The sequence below is a fragment of the Eubalaena glacialis genome, chromosome 7 (assembly GCF_028564815.1).
Source record: "Eubalaena glacialis isolate mEubGla1 chromosome 7, mEubGla1.1.hap2.+ XY, whole genome shotgun sequence".
Lineage (NCBI taxonomy): Eukaryota > Metazoa > Chordata > Mammalia > Artiodactyla > Balaenidae > Eubalaena > Eubalaena glacialis.
In genome coordinates, this window is record NC_083722.1 from 111,581,794 (window position 1) to 111,603,260 (window position 21,467).

Sequence of the window (21,467 nt, forward strand, 5' to 3'; positions counted from 1 at the left end):
AGCCGGCACAGGAAAGGAACAGGAGGTCAGACTAACTCAGCTTGGGTTCTGGGCTTCTGGAATCACAAATGTTCCGTGGTAAAGATTCAATATGGACTCTGGAACGTCACACAGTAAGCGAGCTTAATGGGAAAAAACAACGTGCCACTTTGAACTTGGATTCTGTGTACTGCTTCTACCAATTTGTTGGCCCCCAAATGCACCTACCTCTAGAAAGTTTCATTTAGAAATATCACTATTAAACTAAGTTTGAGTCTGAATACAACAGAAGTAAAATTTGGTTATGGCTTAGAAAATATTCACCCGACAGTTTGTCTGGATGCTGCTGATTTCCCGTGAAGAATGATCTTCGGAAGCCGAATTTTTAGTGCTTCTCCTCGGCCCCCAAAATATAAGTTACTTATTAAAACCACTTCTGGTTTCACTTCATATGCTGAAAAATATCACGGGGAAAAAGTATGTAAATGTTTCACTTGTAGGAAAATAAGATGGTTTCCACACTTCAAATTTGCCCAAGAGACTCTCCTTTAAAAGAACTAAAAAGTCTAGTCCCTCAATAACAAAGCCTCTGGTGAACGAGTTTCACTACGTCCCTGGTGACCCCAACTCTGCGTTCTTTGCTGTACTTGCACTGACTACAACACGCTGTTTTGCCCTGAGTTTTCCACAGATGCACCGACCCGTCCTGAACCTGAAATCCGCCCAAGTGCCATGTGTCTGTATCAACGGCATCTTCGGAGACCGGGACACCGACCATTTACACAGACCATTTACACAAAGAACGTCTACACATTGTTCATGGTGTGACGGCTCCAAACAAGCCCTAAAGGTGCCACGTGCCACCTCCTGTCTGGAGTCTTCATTCACCTCCTCGCAAATCAACTTTCCTGTTTATAAAAACAAACTGGATTCTGCTTCTCGAAGACACGTTTGACAAAAATGAGTATCTCTGTATTGTAAGAAACCCCCTTGGTTTAAGCCATCCGTGTGCGCTACAGCAAAATGAAAGCATGCAGGAGGGTCCCCAGAGTTCGCTGTAATGAGACTGGCTGGACGTGGATCTCCTTACCATCTCTAAACAGAGGTGTTTTCTGCTTGGCTAGAGAGGCAAAGCTTCCAAACATTTCAGTCATGCAAATCTGGGGGAAACTAAAAATCAGCAAGACCTTTTAAAAACTCCCATAAAGGGCTAATGTTTTATTGTTAGTTTAGAAACTTTAAAATACATTATCATCATTATGTATTATATTTGATATATTTGGAAATATGCATGCCCCCAAAATAAACAGTAAATTCAGGGGGAAAAATTGTTTCCCCAATTTAATGAAGGGCACCCCTATCCAGTCTTTAGAAAAACTTACATTTTCTGAATTTTTCCCCGGGTCTATACACAGGCCAAGTTCAGGCTTCAAAAATATTAAGCTATGAAGGGCCCTCTTCTGTCCTGGTATTAAAATACGGAGTTAACAAAAAAGAGCTTTCCAAAGCTTAGTCATGTAAACTCACCTATAAACCTCCCATGACACTGAATCGATGATCCAGGATATTCGTTTATACGACAGAAGGAACTAGAGCGTTTCAGGGAAGCCCACGTTTACAACTGCAACATCGTGTCGCAGCAGAGACGGGGGGCCTTGTTGTCAGGAGGAAAGTAACGGTCACAACAGTTACACCAGTTTATTAAAAGCTCATCACGCACCAGATATATTTCTTCTAATCCTTAAGACGATTCTTTCCTATTTTGCAAGACCGGGAAGTCCAGGCACCGGGAAGTTAGGGAATCTACCCAAGAACATACAGCTAACAGATGCTGAAGCCAGACTCAAATTCAGCTTCTCAGACTCTAAACTTCAAGGTTTTTAAGTTATGCCATGTTTGCATTTATGCTGTTCTGTGGGTGTGTTTTTTTCCCGTAATACGGATGCATAAATCACTTCAAGAAAAGCTCTGTTCCTGCATCACATATTTTGGGCTCGCTTGCATTCAGCAGTGACTGGGCACCTCTCCGCTTCCAAACACGAAACAAGCCAAGGCCTCCTGCAGCCCGACCTCTCCTGGTAGACAAAACACGCTGCTTTCTAACAAACGTCCACTTCTCTCCTCTGGTTTCCATCCCGTCTTTCCCCACTGTGGGCCGTCCTCCTTCCAACTCCAACTGCCTCACAGTTTTACAGCCAAATCAACATAATTAAGCACTTGTACTTCAATTGTGTCAATTTAGTTTCTCCCCAATGACATTACCACCAATTTAAAAGCAGAGACAAAAATCATACATTCACGTGGTATCGGTCGCCATCCATCCGGCCTTCCTTCCCCATCAAACACAAGTGAGACTTCTGACAAACAACTTGTTTATTTAATTTTTTAAAAAATAAATTTATTTATTTTTGGCTGCGTTGGGTCTTCGTGGCTGCACGAAAGCTTTCTCTAGTTGAGGCGAGTGGGGGCTACTCTTCGTTGCGGTGAGCGGGCTTCTCATTGCGGTGGCTTCTCTTTGTTGCGGAGCACAGGCTCCAGGCACGCGGGCTTCAGTAGTTGTGGCACGCGGGCTCACTTGTTACGGCTCACGGCCTTAGTTGCTCCGCGGCATGTGGGATCTTCCTGGACCAGGGCTCGAACCCGTGTCCCCTGCACTGGCAGGCGGATTCTCAACCACTGCGCCACCAGGGAAGTCCCGAACGATTTATTTTTATATGAACAGTCTCTTAAAGATTAAAAAAATCAAATCCTACTTAGCTACGATCACGATCACGACAGTTAACACCATTTACTGAGAACTTTGTAGGTTGCAGGAGCTGAGATAAGCACTATCCACAGCTTATCTCATGGGTTCTCACAAAAACCCACAAGCTGGTGATTCTCCCCAGCTTGACAACGAGAAAACTGAGGTTCCGAGCAGCTCACCGTACCCAGCTGGGGTTCAAACTTGGGCCAGCATGCGAACCCGGCTCTTTCCACGACTCCCTATACGGAAGCACAGCTACGGCGTCACACACCGCTGTCAAGGAGAGAAGGACGCGTGCAGACCCAGGCCCTGGCGGGGAAGATGCACCACACGGAGAGGAGCAGTGACTGGGGCCCAACCAAGGCGCTCGCGACCCAAGCTGCTTCCCCGAGGTCTGAAAGAGAAGCGAGGCAAGATTCTCTGCACTGAGCTTCCCCTAAGCAGGGCCCTTGTCCTTCCCGTTTGGCCTTTGCTAAGCCTGCCCCGTGCTGGGCTGGCAGAGCCCAAACTGCTGGTCCATACTGAACGGTGAGGTGGCGCTGGGTTTTATCAGCCCTCCCAGACAACTTCCCCCAACGCCTGCCAGCCTCCCGGGCCTGAGACCCCAGGCCCGCTTGACCCGGCGGTCAGCCCGCAGTTTCCATCCACGTCCATTTCCCTCCAACTCTGGCTCAGGCTGAGCTCGGCCTGTCACCATCCCGCTGCCTGGGCTGCACGACAAAGGGACAGCACAGCACACTCCCAGAACCGGGAGCCACAGCCCCTCTTTACCACCTCCTCACAAGACCCAGAACTAGCCACGCGGCCAGCCCCGGCCCCCGCCTTCGAACGAAACAGGAAACGCTGCCCAGGAGCCCAGAGACCACAGAAGAGGAAACAATCCCAGCCTTACAGCATCTCCACAGCACGAGACCTAATCCCAGGCCAGAACCTGAGCCCGACTTGGAGAAAAGGGGGGTTTTGTTGCAGTACAAGTAGGAAGGGGGGAGGTGGAGGAGGGGAAAAATAAAAAGAGGAAGAGAAAGAAAGAAGGCCGATGATGCCATTAGACAGGAGGGAGGCCAGCTTTGTCTCGCATCCTGTGGAACAGCCAAGGAAAACAATGAATCTATTTTTTTCCCTCCCCTTCTTTGCCTTAAAAAATTCAAGAATTTCATTCCCTTCTTTGAAACATAGCTCTTGCATAATTTCAGTGCTTGCTCCTGCTGTCTGCAACGCTGAGGGAAGGGGGCGTTCGACCCTCCCGAGCCCTCAGAAGCAGGACATCCTGTGCAGACCCTCAGTGCGGGTCTGCAGGCACCCGGCAGGAGGAGCTCCCCGCGGGGGCTGCCCCCAGCACCCGGGCCGCCGCTGACCGCATCACCGTTACCACTGCGGATCCCAACGGCAAACCCCATAAAAAAGGTATTACTCCTTTTTTAAACAGGTGAAGAAACTAAGGTTCAGAAAAGCAAAACATCCACAGTCATGCAATGAGCTACTAGAAGAGCCGAAATTCCCATTTCAGTCTCTCCAGGCCCACAGCCGGGGCCCACGTAACTGCAGCCTCGTAACTCCGAGGGAAGTCCCGCAGGGCCAAGTCGGAACCAGCTCTAGACTTCCCAGAGGCACCGTTAATCAGACACGACAAGCAAAGTACTGAAGTTTACAGTGTTTGCAAACTTAAAAGGTTCACTGGCTCCAAAATACAAACATAAAACTGCAAAAACTGGAATTATTCAAAGCTGAATTGAATGTCTACTAAGATATAAGAGAAGGCCGCCTAGTATACTTGGGATGCAACGTGGAGGTTAAGTGTCATAAATGTATTTTAGGGGGGACGTCAGCACACTCTGCTCCTGTGTGTCTGCCTTCTAGGCCGTGGGGTGGCCTCAGGCCCACGAGGTCTCAGAGCAGCCCTTCCCCCCCAGGGCACCCACACCAGGCACGCTGGGCAGTCCCCAGGAAAGAGAGGGGAGGGCCTCGGAGAGCAGAGGCCGGAGCCTGCATTTCCTACAGGCATCAGGGATGGCTTTCCCAACCTCCTCTGAGTCCCCGGGGCCACACAACCCCTCACCCACCTGAGAGGCGGCGGGTGGGCGCCCGGGGAAGACCCTGTGCCCCCTGCACACGTGGGCACACACCTCCCCGCGCCTCTGCGTCTGGGGCCACGCTTCAGCAGCACACCCTCCCTCTCCAGCCCTTCCCCCGTATTGGTAAATATTGATAATTACCTCCAAAGGCAGAAGCGAAGAAGCAGTTTGTGTTTTGAAATGCGGATCATAATTCAAATTGGAGGCTGACACTAATCATTTGATGTTCACTTGAAAAGACCAGATAGGCTGTGCAGGAACATTTCAGTAGGGGGACTGATAAGGAGAGGGAAATAAAAATTATTGGTATTTACTCAGCCTGCAATGCTTGTGGAAGGAACTCTTTTAAAAGGGAGCACTTCAGAATGGTTATTCAATCTGAATTTTACAGATAGCACGGGAAATATTTTCTCACAGAATGCTCCCTATCTGCACCATCATATCTCTCCGGTGTGCCGTTCACGTCTCTCATTGCAGGAATTCTCACTCAATCTTGCTCCATTATGAGCTGACGGTGACCCAGAGTATACAAGGCATTCAAGAATCTGCCTGGAAATTACTACCAAGGAACATCTGTCCCGTACCCCGCTTGCCAACCCTGCCTCGGGGAGTGAAGATGGAAAACAACTCAGAATCCACACGCAGAAACAACTTTTCATTCCCCTTACAAACCAGGCTCCTTTGGAAATTGAGGGTTCTGGCAATTTTCAGAAATTACGTTCCTGGAAAAACATGGCGTGAGCGTCTCTTGAAAGCCTCAGCTCAGGCTTCCTTTCCTACGCGGACCCTTCTAATAAAAGCCAGGACAGGGGCTTCACAGGGAAGCAAACGAGAAGGCCACCCATGGCTCTCCGCACTGGTGGTGTTAAACTCAAATTTTGTATTAGACGCCACTGTTCAATTAACGACCGCGAGGGTGTCACGCGTGCTAACATACCCACGCGCACGCGGCGTCTATCTTGTAGACGCACTAACCTTGGAAGATTTGTGTTGCGACTAGGAAAGATTAGAAGAAGACGTGTGGTCTCACACAGGCTGAGTCTGGGATCCCAGCTTTCCCCCTGGACGGCTCTCGGCCGTCGGAGGGCAGAGGACTGGACGGGGGCGGCAGCGTGGCAGCCCCGCCCAGACTCCACCCCCGCCGCACAGTGCTCAGAGGGGCCGAGCGGCACATCACCGAACAGCCGCAGCCGTTGGCGTCCCCGCCTCTGGCCTCACGTCAACAACCTCCACCCCGCATGCTTCTCATGGTCGGGGCAGAGGGGTCAACGTCGTCACAACCATCCCAACCGTGTGCCGGAAGCTCTGCAGACGGCTCCTCAGATACAGCCACCTGAGCGAGGTAATCACCTGCGGTTCAGGTGTGCAACAGGCTCAGTTAGAGAAGTGGCCTTGCGCTGGGATGCTCGGAGCCGGGTTGGGCCACGCCTGAGCTCCGCCTGCTTCTTCGGGGTGCTGGGCCTTGCTTGGGGTGTTCACATACTGAAGGCATCCAAAACCAGTGCTTCCAGGTCAGGCGGGAACAAAGAGGGTTTGAGATCCTGGGTCTGGGGGTGGGGGACATGGTGGGGGAAGGGGCCGTGCACCAATACGTGACTTTCAGCCTTGAAAGCCGCTCCCGGAAAACACCACCTAAGAGCTGGAAACAGCCAAGTCCTCATACAAGCGCAGACACGGCCCCGCTCGGTGGGACCCTGTCCCTCTGGGAGGCGGGGGGGCCACCTTCTTCTCCTGGAGACACCCTGCTCTGGTTAGCACCATGGGCTCGCAAAGAGAGAGCAAACTGAGTGGAGAGGGCTGACAGCTGGGCCCACATCTTCAGACGCTTTCTAAGTTAAGTCACATAATCTGATGATGTGAAAAGGGGAGAATACACATTTGACCCCTTGCTTCAAACAGAAATCTTCCCGTATGGTTTTTAATTGGAAGGCAGTTGTTTTGCTTTCGCAACACTCTTTAACCTCTGCCACTGTAGGTACAAGGCTGCAAACGATACTTCCATTGATTAAAAAAATAAAAAACAAACATTGAAAGAAATAATATTTTTCTTTTTAAGGAAAAAAAAGATAGCGAGCAGCTATTTTCTGGAGGGGTCACCACTTAAAGGCGTATATCGGACGCCACCCTGGCTGCAGCTTATGGTTTATTTTGTCTGGGAAAAGCCCGAGGTCATTCTAACTCTGTTGACCTGTTACCCTCCACAGTGATCATCTCCATCCAGGACCGCAAGCAAACACTGCCCTCTTGTGCACTGAACAGTGCCGAGTCGGCGCCGAGATGTTTCCACCCAGCACCCGTGGACGGCTCGCAGGCAGGCGTACAGCTGCCTCTCCGCGGCCCAGAGGGGTGTCGGGAAAGGATGACACACATCTGTGTCCAGGGTGCTTGCCAAAGTGTCCCCAGACTGCCTTCCGGGACAGACTGTGAGGTAAGAGGAAGAGGGAAAGATTCAGCTGAAGAAATCAGACCAAAAATAACTAACTCTTATCTTTCCTAGAAAAGATTCATTCCTCAGGACTTCCCTGGCAGTCCAGCGGGTAAGACTCCGCCCTCCCAATGCAGGGGCCCCAGGTTCGATCCCCGGTCGGGGAACTAGATCCCGTATGCATGCCGCAACTAAGAATCCACATGCTGCACCTAAGAAGTCCACATGCCGCAACTAAGACCCGGTGCAGCCAAAATAAAAATAAATAATTAATTTTAAAAAAACTTTATTGGTTACCATGGCAAGTTTTCTTTTTGCCTACCTTAAAAAACTTTTAGAAATGACTAATGAATCTACAATAACAGTATATAGTACTTTTTTTTATCTAGGAAATATTTGCCAGGAAAAGATTCCATTTGATTCCAGAAGGAGAAAAAAAAAGGCAGAGGGAACCCACGTTGCTGTTTCTCAGAGGAACACCGAAAGCTCAGTCATGGTTCCTCTTCTTGCTCAGGAGCCCCGACCTGCAGGGTTACCTGCAATCTGGGGACAGGGCTCCATGCCCAGAAGACCAACCTGGCATCTCAAGAGAGCCTCAAAGGACGTAAAATGACAAGAGCGAAGGCAAAGATCCAGTCCAGTCTGAGGCCAGGCCTACATGGCAGAAGCCTCCAGGGGAAGCCCTGGTCTTCTCTGAGTGAGTCTTCCACCCAGAGGCTGCACCCACTCTTCCACACTTCCGGGCACAAGCCAGGATGGGCCAAATCTCACGCCAAACTCATTTCTGGGAAAGAAAAGGCAAAATCTGCCCCCAGTGCATTACCTTCGACCCAGTGGGCACCCCGGAAGGAAAGGGGACGGAGAGAATGTTTCGGGGAGTGTCTGCATGCCTGCGGCCAGGAGTCAGGAGGTGGGCTGGGTGCCAGCGACTTCAGCTCCTTCACGTACCGGCTGTGATGCCCAGAGCTTGGCTCAGTGGTTTGGGAATGTGTGAACCACAGGTGGTCAAAGGGCCAGTGTTAAACGGCCAGCCACAGCCCCAGAGTCGTGACAGCTGTCCAGCTCACGTTATGCCAGGGTTACCTGCCGCCTCCTGTTTCCACGTCAGCCCCTTCCTCTAGCACGGGAAGAAAATGGGGGTCCAGGACCAGAAACAGGGCTCAGGTGCATGAAGCCGACAGGACGGTCTTGCGGAGGCCAGACGGGAAGGAGGCTGGCTGCGGCCCTCCCTCCCATTCTCTGTCCCCCTATCAGAACGACAGGGCATGCGGCTGCTTTAACCTCCAGCAAAGCCAAGACTGACAGACTCCAAATATACATATCTGTGCAGACACGCCAGCCCCACAGCAGATTCCTTTTGTGGATGCTGGCTCTGACACAGTCAGCCAGACTGAGCCTCTCATGTGTGGAGCAGCCTGACCATCTCCTGCCTCAAACCCCTCCCACGTGCTACCCCCTCTGCGGGCGTCCTACCTCGGCCTTCCCAGCACGCTCACAACTTAGTGCTGCGTGCTGCGTGCTTCTGCTCACTTCTGTGACACCCGCCTCCCCCACGACGCACACTGAGCTCCACTTCCGCCCGGCTCACCCACGTAAACCCTGCTCCTAGCGTGCGGTAGGTGGCTCGGGGTTTGCAGAACGAATGAATGAATGAATGCATCGACATGCCTTTCCTCCTGCAATGTCTGATCTTACGGAATTAGGTCACCTAGCCAGATTTCAGGACACTAAGAATCCTGGGAAGAGAAGGGAAAGACAGCCAAGGAACCAGGCTAACCTATGCAAACAGCCCCCAACCTACTGCAAAGAGCAGGTGCCAGAACGAGCCAGGAGCCACCAGGAGACAGGTGCCAGGAGAGGGGCGGGCAGAGTCCACCTCAGATGCTACAGCGCCCCTGGTGCCGGGACTGTGGCAGCACACACTTCCGGGGTCTCTGAGCTTTCCTGCGGGGAAGCGCATGGAGAACTCGATGGAGAAGCTGGCAGGCCCAGGGTCCAGCCTGTGCCCTCTGGCCGGGGGAGCCTGTTCTCTTTCCCCAGGAGCATCGCATCACACCAGGGCTCTGTAAGGGTGTGTGGACCCCGAGTTCGTGGCCAGCCTCCCAGGTTCCTAAGAACCTGGTGCTCCAGGAAGTCTACATTCAGGAGGAACTCGGGCCCCCGGCTTGACCACCAGGAACAGCAACCACTTCTGGTCATGTGGTCCGACGAGACCTGGCCGAGCCGGGTCACCTGCTGGAAGCCACCACGCCAGCCCGCCTCTGGAGGGCCTCCTCCCCTCAGCTTCACAGGCCACTTGCAGGACACCATGCTGGGCCACAGGCTCGCATTAGGCTCATTTCCCCGTCCCCAAGCTCCGGGGCAAGTTTAGAAGTCCTCGTCCTGTCTCAGATCAGGTCTGAATTAATACCCTTCCTCCAGAGAACTCCAGTAGCAAAGTGAAAACAGACGTGCTCAACAATGGCCTTTGAGAGCCCCAGCAGGGACGGCTGGTGACAATGCAGCCCCAGGCTCTGAAAGAAACCTTAAGGTTAAAGGTTCACAGAGGCAGAAGAATTACCAAAGTACAAGTTTGTTCAAATTTCCTCCGGCAGATTTAAACAACCAGGGTCAAGCTGAAGATTGCCGGCAAAAACCTATGAGACAACTCAGCCCCTTTGAACTGCGTGGAGAAAGGAAAATATACGGTCTGGGAGGGATCTATGTTATAGCTTTTAAAAATGTTCTTGAAAAGGTCACCCCTGTTAACTCAAAATCAGCCCACTGAAGGATGTTTGAAAACTGCTTCTCTAAAACAACAGGGCTGCGGGCCCTCACCGTGTGCGGTGAGCTGCACGGGGTCGCCGTGTCCCCAGCACCAGTGTGCTGACCCTCTGTGGGCCATGAAATTAACCATCAGCACAGCAGAAATCTGCTCCGAGTTAAACTACTTTGCTACGCAAAGTGGCCTGAAAATGAAATATGAGGATTGAATTTCCACTGAAAGATTAACTTGTCTAACCTCCAGGCAGGCTTGCTCGGCTGTGAACCCTGTGTGGCCGGCCGGTGGCTTGAAGCCCCACAGGAGGCTGGATGCTGGCCGCGGGTAGAGGGAAACGACCTGTCACCCACTCATTCATTCATTCACTCACTCGTCCATGCTGCGCGCCTGCACCGAGGCCCTGCCCTTGGTCCTGGAGTCAGATGACAGCAGGACCCCATCCTCAAAGGGATCAGGTCGAGTAAATGCAATGACAACAGATGGGAGGACACGGGGTCCGGGGGCCCCGCGGGATGGTATAGACCCTCACCTGGTCAAAGCTGGGGAGGGCCAACGGTGAGGCTTCCCAGAGACGTGGTGTAGCCAGAAGACGCCATGAGAGACCCTGGTCTGTCTGTCCAGAGACCTGCAGGCAGCTCGTTAAGCCTGGAGTCCTGAGCGACACAGAGACACTGACCCATCAGGAAGTGCCCTGTCAGCCTATGCGGAGTTTAGCCTTTATGCCAACAGAGAACAAAGGAAGACTTTTAGACAGGGGAGTCAAATAATCATGTTATCCGTTTAGAAAGAGTTCTCGGCCACAGAGGAGAGGACAGTCTCAAGAGGCGGCTGGAATCGAGACACTGCAGGCAGGTCGTGCTCGTCCAGTGCAGAGTGGACGGAGGCCTGTCCAAGGAGCAGCTGTGGTGACGGGCAGAGGAGGCGAAGGACAGGCAAGAGTCCGTAAGGAGTCCGTGAAGGCGAAGGAGGACACGCTGGGGACCGCGTGACTGGCCTGCCCCGCTGTGGGCACTTACTGCCAAGCGCGGGTGGGGATGGGGTCTTGCAAGCATGGAGTCTGGGGGCCTGTGGGGCTCACTGATGGAGAAGCCAGCCCAGCAGGCACTTGGATAGCAGGTCGAGAGCTGCCTACCGAAATGTGACTTAACTAAAATCAAATTACAGTTTCAGTTCGTCGGTTACACCAGCCACTGTGCAAGGACTCCACAGCCACGGTGGCGCGTGGCTGCCACCCTGGGCTGCGCTGCTGGAAGACACTCCCACCAGCACAGAGGATCCTTCTGGATGGTGCTGGGAAAGCTCTGCAGAGACTTTTCAAACACTGTCACTCGCAGCCAGCGTGTGCCAGCCCTCCCCAGCCAGGTCGACGCCAGTGGTGACCCCCAGCTTTCTCCCAGCCTCCCATGCTCTGCCCGTCCACGGGCTCCAAACAGCAAGCGCTCAGGAAATGGAGTCCGGCTTACAGAAAGTCTTTTTTCTCTAGAGCAGATGCTCTGAGGACCGTCTCTGAACAGATCATCATTTTAGAGAGCAGGGAACACTGGGGACAGACACACACACACACACACACACACACACACACGAGGGTCTTGGGTGCCTAGGGCATGAGGCCCTGAAATTCACCTGGAAATGACCCCGAACAGAGTAAGCGCCACCCCGCAGTACAACCTCGTCCCAGCATCAGGTGACCAAGGCCGAGCCACCGACTCCTGGAGCTTTAAGCCACCCGCGTAACCCCACAGCAAAGTGTGGAGCCCCGTGGCCAAGCAGTGCCGGCTCCAGAGGCCAAGCAGGTCAACGCTGGCAATTCCAAGCACTGATTTTAAAAGGAAAAAGTCAGGTTTATCTTTAGGTAGCACCTGTGCATGCCACCAAATAAATATCCTCGGGAAGTAGGTTAGAGACAAAGGAAATTATTCTAGTCTTCTTGAAGGCCCCAAGACAAGAGAGGCATCATCACAACACAAGAGATACGGCAAGAGGGAAAGTCAACTTCTCTCTCAACAGCAAAACTTGTTTCTTCTCCTGCCAAGAGAGGATCACCACGTTAACTAAGTCCCCCTCCCCACGCAGCCACAGCCACTTCAAAGCAGCAGGAGCCTAATCACGAAGCATAAGAAAATAAAAGACCCAATTAACAAAACACAAAACTCCAATAATCCAGGGGAGAATGGAGGCGGAAGTCTCTGCTTCTGACAAACTGACTTACACAGAAAGTGCTGCTCAGGAGCCGGGCTCCCACCGAAGCAGGTGCAGGCTGAGGTGCAACGGCAGCTCAGCTCGGGCAGCCAGGCCGCCGACACGTGACCTGGAGCCGGCTCCTGACCTCTGCAGCCGCGTTTCTGTGGGCGACACCCTGAGTGTAGAGGGAAACACCCCCTCGGGGTCTCGCTGGCAGGATGCCGTGAGATAATCAAGGGTCCAGAACAGCGTCCGTCCGGACAGGAGATGCTCCCCAGGCACCACGCCCCTCCTCCGGGCCTCCACAAGGCATTCCTGCATCTGTATCCCCAGAGCCACACTCTCCCTCCTGGCGGTGCCCCCTCCTGCCTCCAATGGCCCTAGACCTCTGTCCCAGGTCCTCTCTTCAGACTCTTTAAAAGCACCCGAAGGATCTCCCAGCTGAAAACGCACCCACCCTCCCCCTGACAGGAGGCTCCCCAAGCTCCTGAGCTCTGAGCTCTGCGGACTCTGCAGCTCAGCCGCACACCTGCCCACACCTGAAGCACCGAACTTCTGGGTTGTTTTATGAAATCTGCCAATTTTTAAACGCTGGCAATGAATTTTTAAAAAAAGACTTTAGCAGACTTCCCTGGTGGCGCAGTAGTTAAGAATCCGCCTGCCAATGCAGGGGACACAGGTTCGAGCCCTTGTCCGGGAAGATCCCACATGCCGCGCTGCAACTAAGCCCGCGCGCTACAACTACTGAGCCTGCGCTCTAGAGCCCGCGAGCCACAACTGCTGAGCCTGCATGCTGCAGCTACTGAAGCCCGCGCGCCTAGAGCCCGTGCTCCGCAACAAGAGAAGCCACCACAACAAAAAGCCCGCGTGCCACAACGAAGACCCAATGCAGCCAAAAATAAATAAATAAATTTATAAAAAAATAAATAAATAAAAAATTTTTTAAAAATAAATAAAATAAAATAAAAAAAGACTTTAGCATATGGGCCATCAAAACATATCTGCACAAGACCCTAGTGTGGGACGAGACCCTCCCAGGGGTGGACAGACAGGATGAGCCGCCTCCTGTCGGCACTAAGGACAGGAGTGGGCAGGTCTAGGAAGAGGTCAGGAGGTGCCCTAAAGGCCTTCCAGAAACAAGCAAATGGCACTTCCTACACACCCACCACAGCCTAAATAATGTGTCGGGCACATTTAATCCTCTCAAAATATGTTCATTTATTTAATCCAACTCAATTATTTGTTTAATTCAAATATTACTGAGTAAAGATAATCCACAGAATGGGAGAAAATATTTGCAAATCATATACCTAATAAAGGAATGGTATTCAGAATACATAACGAACGCTTACAACTCAATAATAAAAGCCAAATAACCCAACTAAAAAAAAGAGCACAGGATCTGAATACACAGTTCTCCAGAGAAGATATACAAGTGGCACAAGAAAATATCAGGGAAATGAAAGTTACAGCGACAATGAGATATCACATCACACGCACTAGAACGGGTACAATCAAAAACACAGACAACAACAAGTGTTGGCAAGGCAGTGAAGACATCAGACCCTCCTACACTGCTGGTGGGAGGCAAAGCAGTGCAGCTGCTGCAGAAAACAGTCTGGCAGTTCCTCAAAAAGCAGACACAGAGTTACCCTCTGACCCACCAATTCCACTCCTACGGATAAACCCAAGAGAATGGAAACATGCGTCCACACAGAGACCTGAACACAAACGTCCACGGCAGGATTATTCATAATAGTCAAAAAGTGAAAACAACCCAAATGTCCTTCAACTGATAACGGATTTTTAAAAAGTGATCCATCCATATAATGGATACTATTTGGCCATAAAAAGGAATGATGGGGGAAGGGAAAGGGGAGTTTAATGGGCACAGAGTTTAGCTTTTTTTTTTTTATGGCTGTAATTCACTATGCTATAAGTATGTCCTTATTGCTTATCTATTTTATTTATTTATTTATTTATTTATTTATTTATTTTTGGCTGTGTTGGGTCTTCGTTTCTGTGCAAGGGCTTTCTCTAGTTGCGGCAAGCGGGGGCCACTGTTCATCGCGGTGCGCGGGCCTCTCACTATCGCGGCCTCTCTTGTTGCGGAGCACAGGCTCCAGACGCGCAGGCTCAGTAATTGTGGCTCACGGGCCTAGTTGCTCCGCGGCATGTGGGATCTTCCCAGACCAGGGCTTGAACCCGTGTCTCCTGCATTGGCAGGCAGACTCTCAACCACTGCGCCACCAGGGAAGCCCAGAGTTTAGCTTTTGTAAGATAAAAACAGTTCTAGAGATGGAGGCCACTGAACTATAAACTTAAAAATGGTTAAGATGGTACATTTTATGTAATATGTACTTTACCACAATTAAAAATAAGAATAGATTTTTAAAAAAGGAATGAAGTATAGGTCATGCTATAACATGGATGAACCTTGGAAGCATTACACTTGGTGGAAGAAGCCAGACACAGAAGGACACATATTGTATGATTCCATTTACACGAAATGTCCAGAATGGGCACGTGGGCAGAGACACCGAGTAGATTAGAGTTTGCCAGGCCTGGGGCCAGGGAGAAGGTGCAGGACTGCTAACGGCTGTGGGGTTTCTTTTCGCAGTGATGGAGCTTAGACTGTGGCACTGGCTACACAACTCTGTGAAGAGGCTGAAAACACTTAAGTGTGCACTTGAAATGGGCACATTTTATGGAATGTGAATTATATCTCAGTACAAATGTTTAAAAACAGGCTTGACTGTCCACTCTGTGCCTGGCCCTGGCCTGGCCCTAGAGCCACGCAGAGGCCTCCAGGCTAAAGGGTACAACAGGTAGAACGCCTCCTAGTCACCTCAGGTGACCCAGAGCTCCAGAGACCGTCATCTCTGTCACCCCGCGCAGCACGGCCTTGAAGGCCTGCTGGTCAGAGGGAGACTCGGGCCCAGCCTGGTCCAGGCCCTGGCCAATGCAAGGATGAGACAGCGGGGAATAGGTCTCAGGGCTTAATTTACCGGTTGGTTCCTGGGGCGCCTGCCCAAATGTTATTCCAACCTGGATGGAGTGATTCTGAAGAAAAACCCAAGAGCCACAAAGGAGATGCTAAGTGAAAAGTTTAAAAGCAATTAATTTTAAATGATTACAGCTTTACCAAAAGCTGTGGCTATGATTTCCTTCTGACTTTGATTATAACCTTCCAGCAAAATATTCGTCTCATCAAGGCAAGTCTGCATTATTTTCTATTCTTAGCATGACTGCAAAATATTCTTTGATTTAACATTTGATATGTTTTGTTCTCAACGGCAAGCCCCACGACAAGAAAAATGTACCCCAACAGAATGAAATATGACTACCTGCTTCCACTTTTCTTTCTTGTTGGTTCCTGCTCAAATATTCTGCATTCACTTAAACTCAAGGCCGTGTCTCTGATGTTATGCTGCTCCCACACTGTCACCCAAACCCAAGCAGTCACCCACTATCCAGGGGCAGAGAAAGTGCCGCAGACAGAGCTGGACTTGCATCTCCTGGAGACGCTGAGGGCGCTGAGCTTGGAAGGAGAGGGGGTCCTGCCCAGGTGCACACTGAGGAAAAGGAAATGAAGACCCAACAGATTCTAGGAGCTAAAGAAGCTAGGGCTAAAGAAGCATTTCCACTTACATCAATGCCTTTAAATATGCCTCAATATTTTAGGACAAACGTATGATACCATAACATAACACAATGCATTTCTGGACAGATTCATTAAAAGACCAGGGGCTAAGAAAACCAGAGTGTCTTTTTTGGTTGGTTTTGCGTCAGAAAAACACCCATATTCCTGGGGTGGCCAGGCCTCCGGTTTGTCATTTCTGCTTGGGCCACACTGCCTGCTGGGGACTAAGTGCAGACGCCCAAAGAGCAGTGTAAAAACCTGGTGGAAAGCACACGGTCGTTCGCACATGAACCTGTCTCACGGGTCCAAAGAGAGCATCTCAGACAGACTGCAGGCGCACTCCTGGATAAAACGGCCCAAGGGACCGTGCTTCTTCATGTTGTCACACGAGCACAGAGAGTTGGAAAAACAGAGAAGGGGAAGTAGCTTCAGTGTCATAAAGAATGCTCCCTCCCAGGCCGCAGAGACAGGCACCCCCAGCGCTGCTGACTGAGCTCCAAAGCTAGGAGCCCTGAGTCACACTTGCAAGGCTGTGGTAGATCAGCAGCTCCAGCCAGGGGCGTCCAGAGAGGGCCCAAACCTGGTGGGAAGCACCGCTTAAACAGAGGGGCGTGGGGGGGGCACAGGAGGCTAGCGATCAGGGTGACAGTCGTGGCAAAAGAGCTGCTGTTCATTAACCACAGGAACAAAAGACTGGGAGACAATGCACTGTTAATCGTAGCAGCCACCAGAGGACTATAAATTGCCAAGCCAAGATACCAGCATTTTTCAGACCTCTTCCTTCCTGCCAGAGTGAGATTGAGGATGGGTCCAAGTCCCTCACCCCCACCCAAGTCTTTAAAACATACATTACTGAATCTTTTTGAAGTTCTAACCCTGAAAGATTTATACTCTAAAACAACTCAGAGAAAAATACTGCCCAGAAACACCATCACAGGGCCTGGAGCGGACGGGCACCCTTGTCCACTCACACTGAGAATGTCAGTGCTCCGTGGGCAGATCAGCGTGGGTTCAAACTAGCTCTGACCCTTCTGATCTGTGTTCCCTAACCTCTCTGAGCCTCTGCCTTTTCATCTGTCCCATGGGAGTATCACCTCTTACCTCCCAGGATTGCTATGAGGGTTAAACAAACAAACAAAAAAAGTCACAATGCTGGCACTAAATACATGCTAAGTACTGTTGTCACTATTAACCCCCAGCACCACTTAGGAGTTTTATCTATGGCCACAGGGATCAAGGAGATAAAACCCAATTTTCTCTAAGTTAAAAAATGATCTTTTTGTACATGAAAGTATTTTGGGGGAGCGATGGAATTAAAGAGAGCCGGCTTTAAGATACACTAAACTTCAGAGGTATCATCATGGAACTCAGACAGTCACTCTAATTTCCTTCTGCTTCGGAAAGGGCATTCAGCAAGGGGTCTGAATCACTCCCAGTGAGCTGGGAACTGCAGCGGCAGCCCCACCTCCCAGCAATCCGGGCACAGCTGCGCTGCCAGCTGGAGTCCCTGCTCAGCCACCTCGCCTCTTTCTAAAGCTCCGGCCTCATCACGTCACAAACCTACTTTAAAAGCATTCCAGGGCCCTTAGAAGAAATCTGCACCGAGGGCCCGATCTAAGCCCCACTCACCACTCTACACGATCCCGCCTTCACCTTCCACACCTCTCCCCACTCACCAGGCCCATTTCCAGCTGCTAAGTGCTGGCAGCTACCCCTGGCTCTGAACAGACAAGACAGCAGGTTCACGCCTCAGAGCCCCACCCAGGCTGTGCCACCACTGGGCAAGCTCTTCTTTCTCCACCATGCCCCAGCAAAGCAAGTCACCCCTGTGCAAAGAGCCCTAATGAGTCACTCTGCACACCGCACAGCACTCTCCGCCTGGCTCTGCTGTCAGCCTGCAGAGGGGCCCTGCTGGTGACTTTCGATCGGCAGCCCCCCCCAACTCCGGCTTCATTCATTTGGGACTTCCGAGTGCCTCCTACATGCCAGGCTCTGGCCCAATTCCTGCTGTGCTCTCGTGGAGGACAGAGGCCATCAACAAGCACATCAAGCGTATCAGACAGCACCAAGGGCTAGCAGGAAACAAAACACGGACATGAGAAAGTATAACGGTAGAGAACTGGGGACACTTTAGGCCAGTAGGTCAGAGGAGGCCTCTCCGAGGAGGTGACACTCGAGCTGAGACTTAAATGAGGAGGGCACAGCAGGTGCAACACTGGCCCATCCAACAGGTAGGAGGAGGCCAGTGTGACTGGAGGTCAGGAGCCATGGATGAGGCTCAGGGGAGGGCAGAGGCCAGACCGTGGGGTGCTGGGAGGGCAATGAGCAGCGCCTGCACAGTCTTCAGCTGACGGCTGACCTGATCTGAAGAACATCCATAAAAGGAGCAGACTGTCCACCGCGTGGGGGGTCAGCAGAGGGAGGAGGGGAGGGCCCACCGTCTGGAGAGGAAGGACGAGGTCTGGGAGACACGCGTGGCCTCTGGAACACGAGGATAACGAAGGGGATTCACCAGACCCAGGTCAGGGGCAGCAGAGCAGGTTCCAGCGCCTGCCCAGGTAACTTGACTTTCCAAGCTTCAGTTTTCTCATCAGAAGAGTGGGGCCCATGCCCCCCTACACCCCCATCACTCAGCGTTATCGCACAGACGCAAGTTGTAGCCACAGGCGTGGGCCCGGGCAGGCACTCAGATGCAGCTCCTATCCCCCCAAAAGAAAAAAGCCACTTTTTCTTCTCACTTCCCTCAGTGGAGGGTGGGAATCTCATCTATTGAAGGAAGAAGAGTAGCAGCCCTGGTCCCACCACTGCAATGTGCTCAGGTCACATGTTAACACCTGTAAGAAGACAAGGAGAGTCTCCCCTCTCAGGGGTGAGAGAAACGTAAGAGCCGCAATGTTCGTACAAGAGGAGAGAAATCCCTCTTCATTTCTTCAACAATTTACAGTCTAAACCAAGGACCTGTCAAATGCTTGGAGGCGTTATAATTTGGCGCCTGAAACCTTCTGTCCTATGAAGAAACACCACGAACGTACATGTGGAAGGGGAGGGCAGAGTACAGTGACCCGGGAAGTGGCAGCTTTGGAGTCAAGCAGAGCCCTGGGTCGGCCACTTCCTAGCAGCCTCCCCGAGTCCCAGGTCCCTTGATGGTTGAACAGTAACCGCCACACTCCCTGCAGCGTTTGCCCGGGAAATGGCAAACGTGCAAGAAAAGCAAAGCCAGTTGAGATCTGCCGGAGTGTGGACAGTCCAGAATCACGTCCGAGGTCACAAGGTCGGTGAGGGAGAAAGCCAGGCCTCACCACAGACTCCAGAAGCATGTCCTTCACTCCCTACACCTGTCACAAGAAAAGACCAACGATCTGCCTTCCCATTTTTTAACCTCCAACCTACACTGGCTCAGAGAACGTGTCCTAAAATGTACCTGGATGTGACCAAACAGAAATCAGTTACAAGGGGAGGGGAGAGCAGAGAGGATCGCGTGCCCCTTCACATGCCTCTGTGGCTGGAACACGGTGGGAGGAGAAGATGTGAGGCGGGGGACCGGAGCAGGTTCCTGCTCTTCTTTGAGCCTCCAGTTCCTCTCCTGAAAATGGGGAAATGATCTCAGACCGCCCGCAGCATGGACCAGACAGGAGGTGACAAGGTGAAAGTACTCAACACTCATCATACAGCAGGGCCCGCTATGCCGAGTGAGAGACCAGTGCAGCTGCCCACCAGCAGGCCGATAAAACCATCTGACCAAGTAGTGTTCCTATACGTGCTCGTGGGTGCAGAGAATGCCACCGGAAGGGACAGGAGGAAGTGGAAAGCAGGGAGGTACCAGGTCCCTGGGTCAGCAGTGAAGGGGAGTCTCTGAACTATATATACACCCTTTGTGCCACGTGCTTGTGTTAGTCTACCATTTTTTCTATATAAACAAAACACCTGTCCGTGGAGTCAAGTATACTGAAATGGGTGTGGAAAAGTAATCCACAGAGGTGTACTAGTGGCTTCCTCTGGAGAGATGGGAGGGGTAATTAGGGGCCTTCTGCCTGGTTTGTAACGTTCTATTTCTTCAGAAGTAGAATGTATTCATGTACTACTTGTATAATTAAAATTAATTAAATGGTACATCTCAGGAAGGCTTTTGGGCAGTACCCACCACGACTCTCTGCCCCAGCATCTCAGTTCTAGGGTCTTTCCTTACAGACACACTAGCACACGCACCAAAGACGTCTGTTCTATAAAACTCACTGAAGCATCGTTAGCAAAAATGAATAACGACATAAATGGCCATCATTAAGACATTCAGAAAACGGTGGTGCAAGTGTACAACGGAATTTCACGTGACCTTTAAAAGAATGATATTGCTTTATACGTACAAATGGGGAGGCCCGAGTATTGAGTGAAGTACTCAATCGAGTGGTGTTACCATTTTGTGGAAAAAAAAAAAAAAAAAGAACGAGAAAAGGAGGGGTCGACATATACACAGGAACGCTGCCTGCACACCGAGTTCCTCCGAAATGGCACAGGAGGGGACAGCGGCTGACTCCGGAGACGGGCAGCAGGAGACCAAAGGACAGCGAGTGGACGCCTTCTGGGCACTTTCGGGGTCTCTGAGTTTCCCTCACCTGTGCGTGTATTACGAACGCATGTGGTAAAAAAAACCCCAAAACACTTTCGCTGTTTTCGGGGCGGCGCGAGAGGCTTCCCGGCGGGCGCACCCGCCCCGGCGCGTCCGAGCCCCGCACCCGCCCCCGCCCGCGCTCACCGCCGATGATGGTCCGGATGAGGGAGGCGTGCCCGGGGCAGTCGACCAGTGTGACCTGCAGCCGCGGCTCGGCCCCGAGCTCGGGCTCGGGCTCGGCCCCCAGCGGCGCCGGCCGCAGGCGCGCGGGCAGCGGCACCGAGAAGCACGAGAAGCCCAGGTCGAGCGTGATGCCGCGCTCGCGGCTCTGCGGCTGCTTGTCGAAGGCGGCGGTGGAGGCCGTGGTGCTGAGCGCGCGCGCCAGAGCCGTCTTGCCACTGTCGATGTGGCCCAGGACGCCCACGTTCACGTTCACCCGCCGGCCCGCCATGCCGCCGCTGCGGTCCGCCCGCTAAGCCGGCCCCCGCCGCCCGCGCCCCGCTCGCGCGTTCCGGCGCCGAAGCTTCCGGCCGCTCGGTCAGTCCGCCGAGCCGGGGAGCCGGGGAGCCGGGGAGCCCGGGGCCGGGGCCGGCCTCTGTCCGTCCTCTCGTTCGTTCGTTCGTTTCCACGGGCTCTAGCTGAGCGCCCTCTGGGCACCCGGCGCCTTCTGTCCACCGCGCGGGGACAGCTCGCTCTCCCCGCGGAACATGGGGGACCCGGAGGGGGGAACAATAACCGGGAGTAAAGACGGAACCAGACCACTACGGACCCCGAGAAGCCCTGGGGAAATACAGCAGCGGTGGAACGACCAGGGCCGGGGCAGGGAGGGCGGGCCGCGAAGCTGAGCCCGTCCTGCCGAAGAGCCAGCGCGGGAAACCTGGGAAGGCTGCTCGGAGAATCTCGGACCCGGGCAGTCAGCCTGGCTTCAGGGGGCCGCCAAACTGTACGCAGAAGGTCGTGTGCGCGCGCGCGTGCTGGGGAGGGCCCGCGACGCTCATGCTCTTCAAGTGTCACCCACAGAAAAGGTGTCGCCCACGGGCAACAACACGGATCA

At 52.4% G+C, this 21,467-nt stretch overlaps 1 protein-coding gene across 1 annotated transcript in view; it reads right to left on the reverse strand.

Moving 5' to 3' along the window:
- EEFSEC (eukaryotic elongation factor, selenocysteine-tRNA specific) overlaps positions 1 to 20,877 on the reverse strand; it is a 151,014-nt gene extending 130,137 nt beyond the window's left edge. The window contains exon 1 of the mRNA XM_061195623.1: positions 20,558 to 20,877. Coding sequence (XP_061051606.1) covers positions 20,558 to 20,864 — 307 coding nt within the window. The 5' untranslated portion in view covers positions 20,865 to 20,877. The remainder of the gene's footprint in view (positions 1 to 20,557) is intronic.
- Between the last annotated feature and the right edge of the window lie 590 nt (positions 20,878 to 21,467).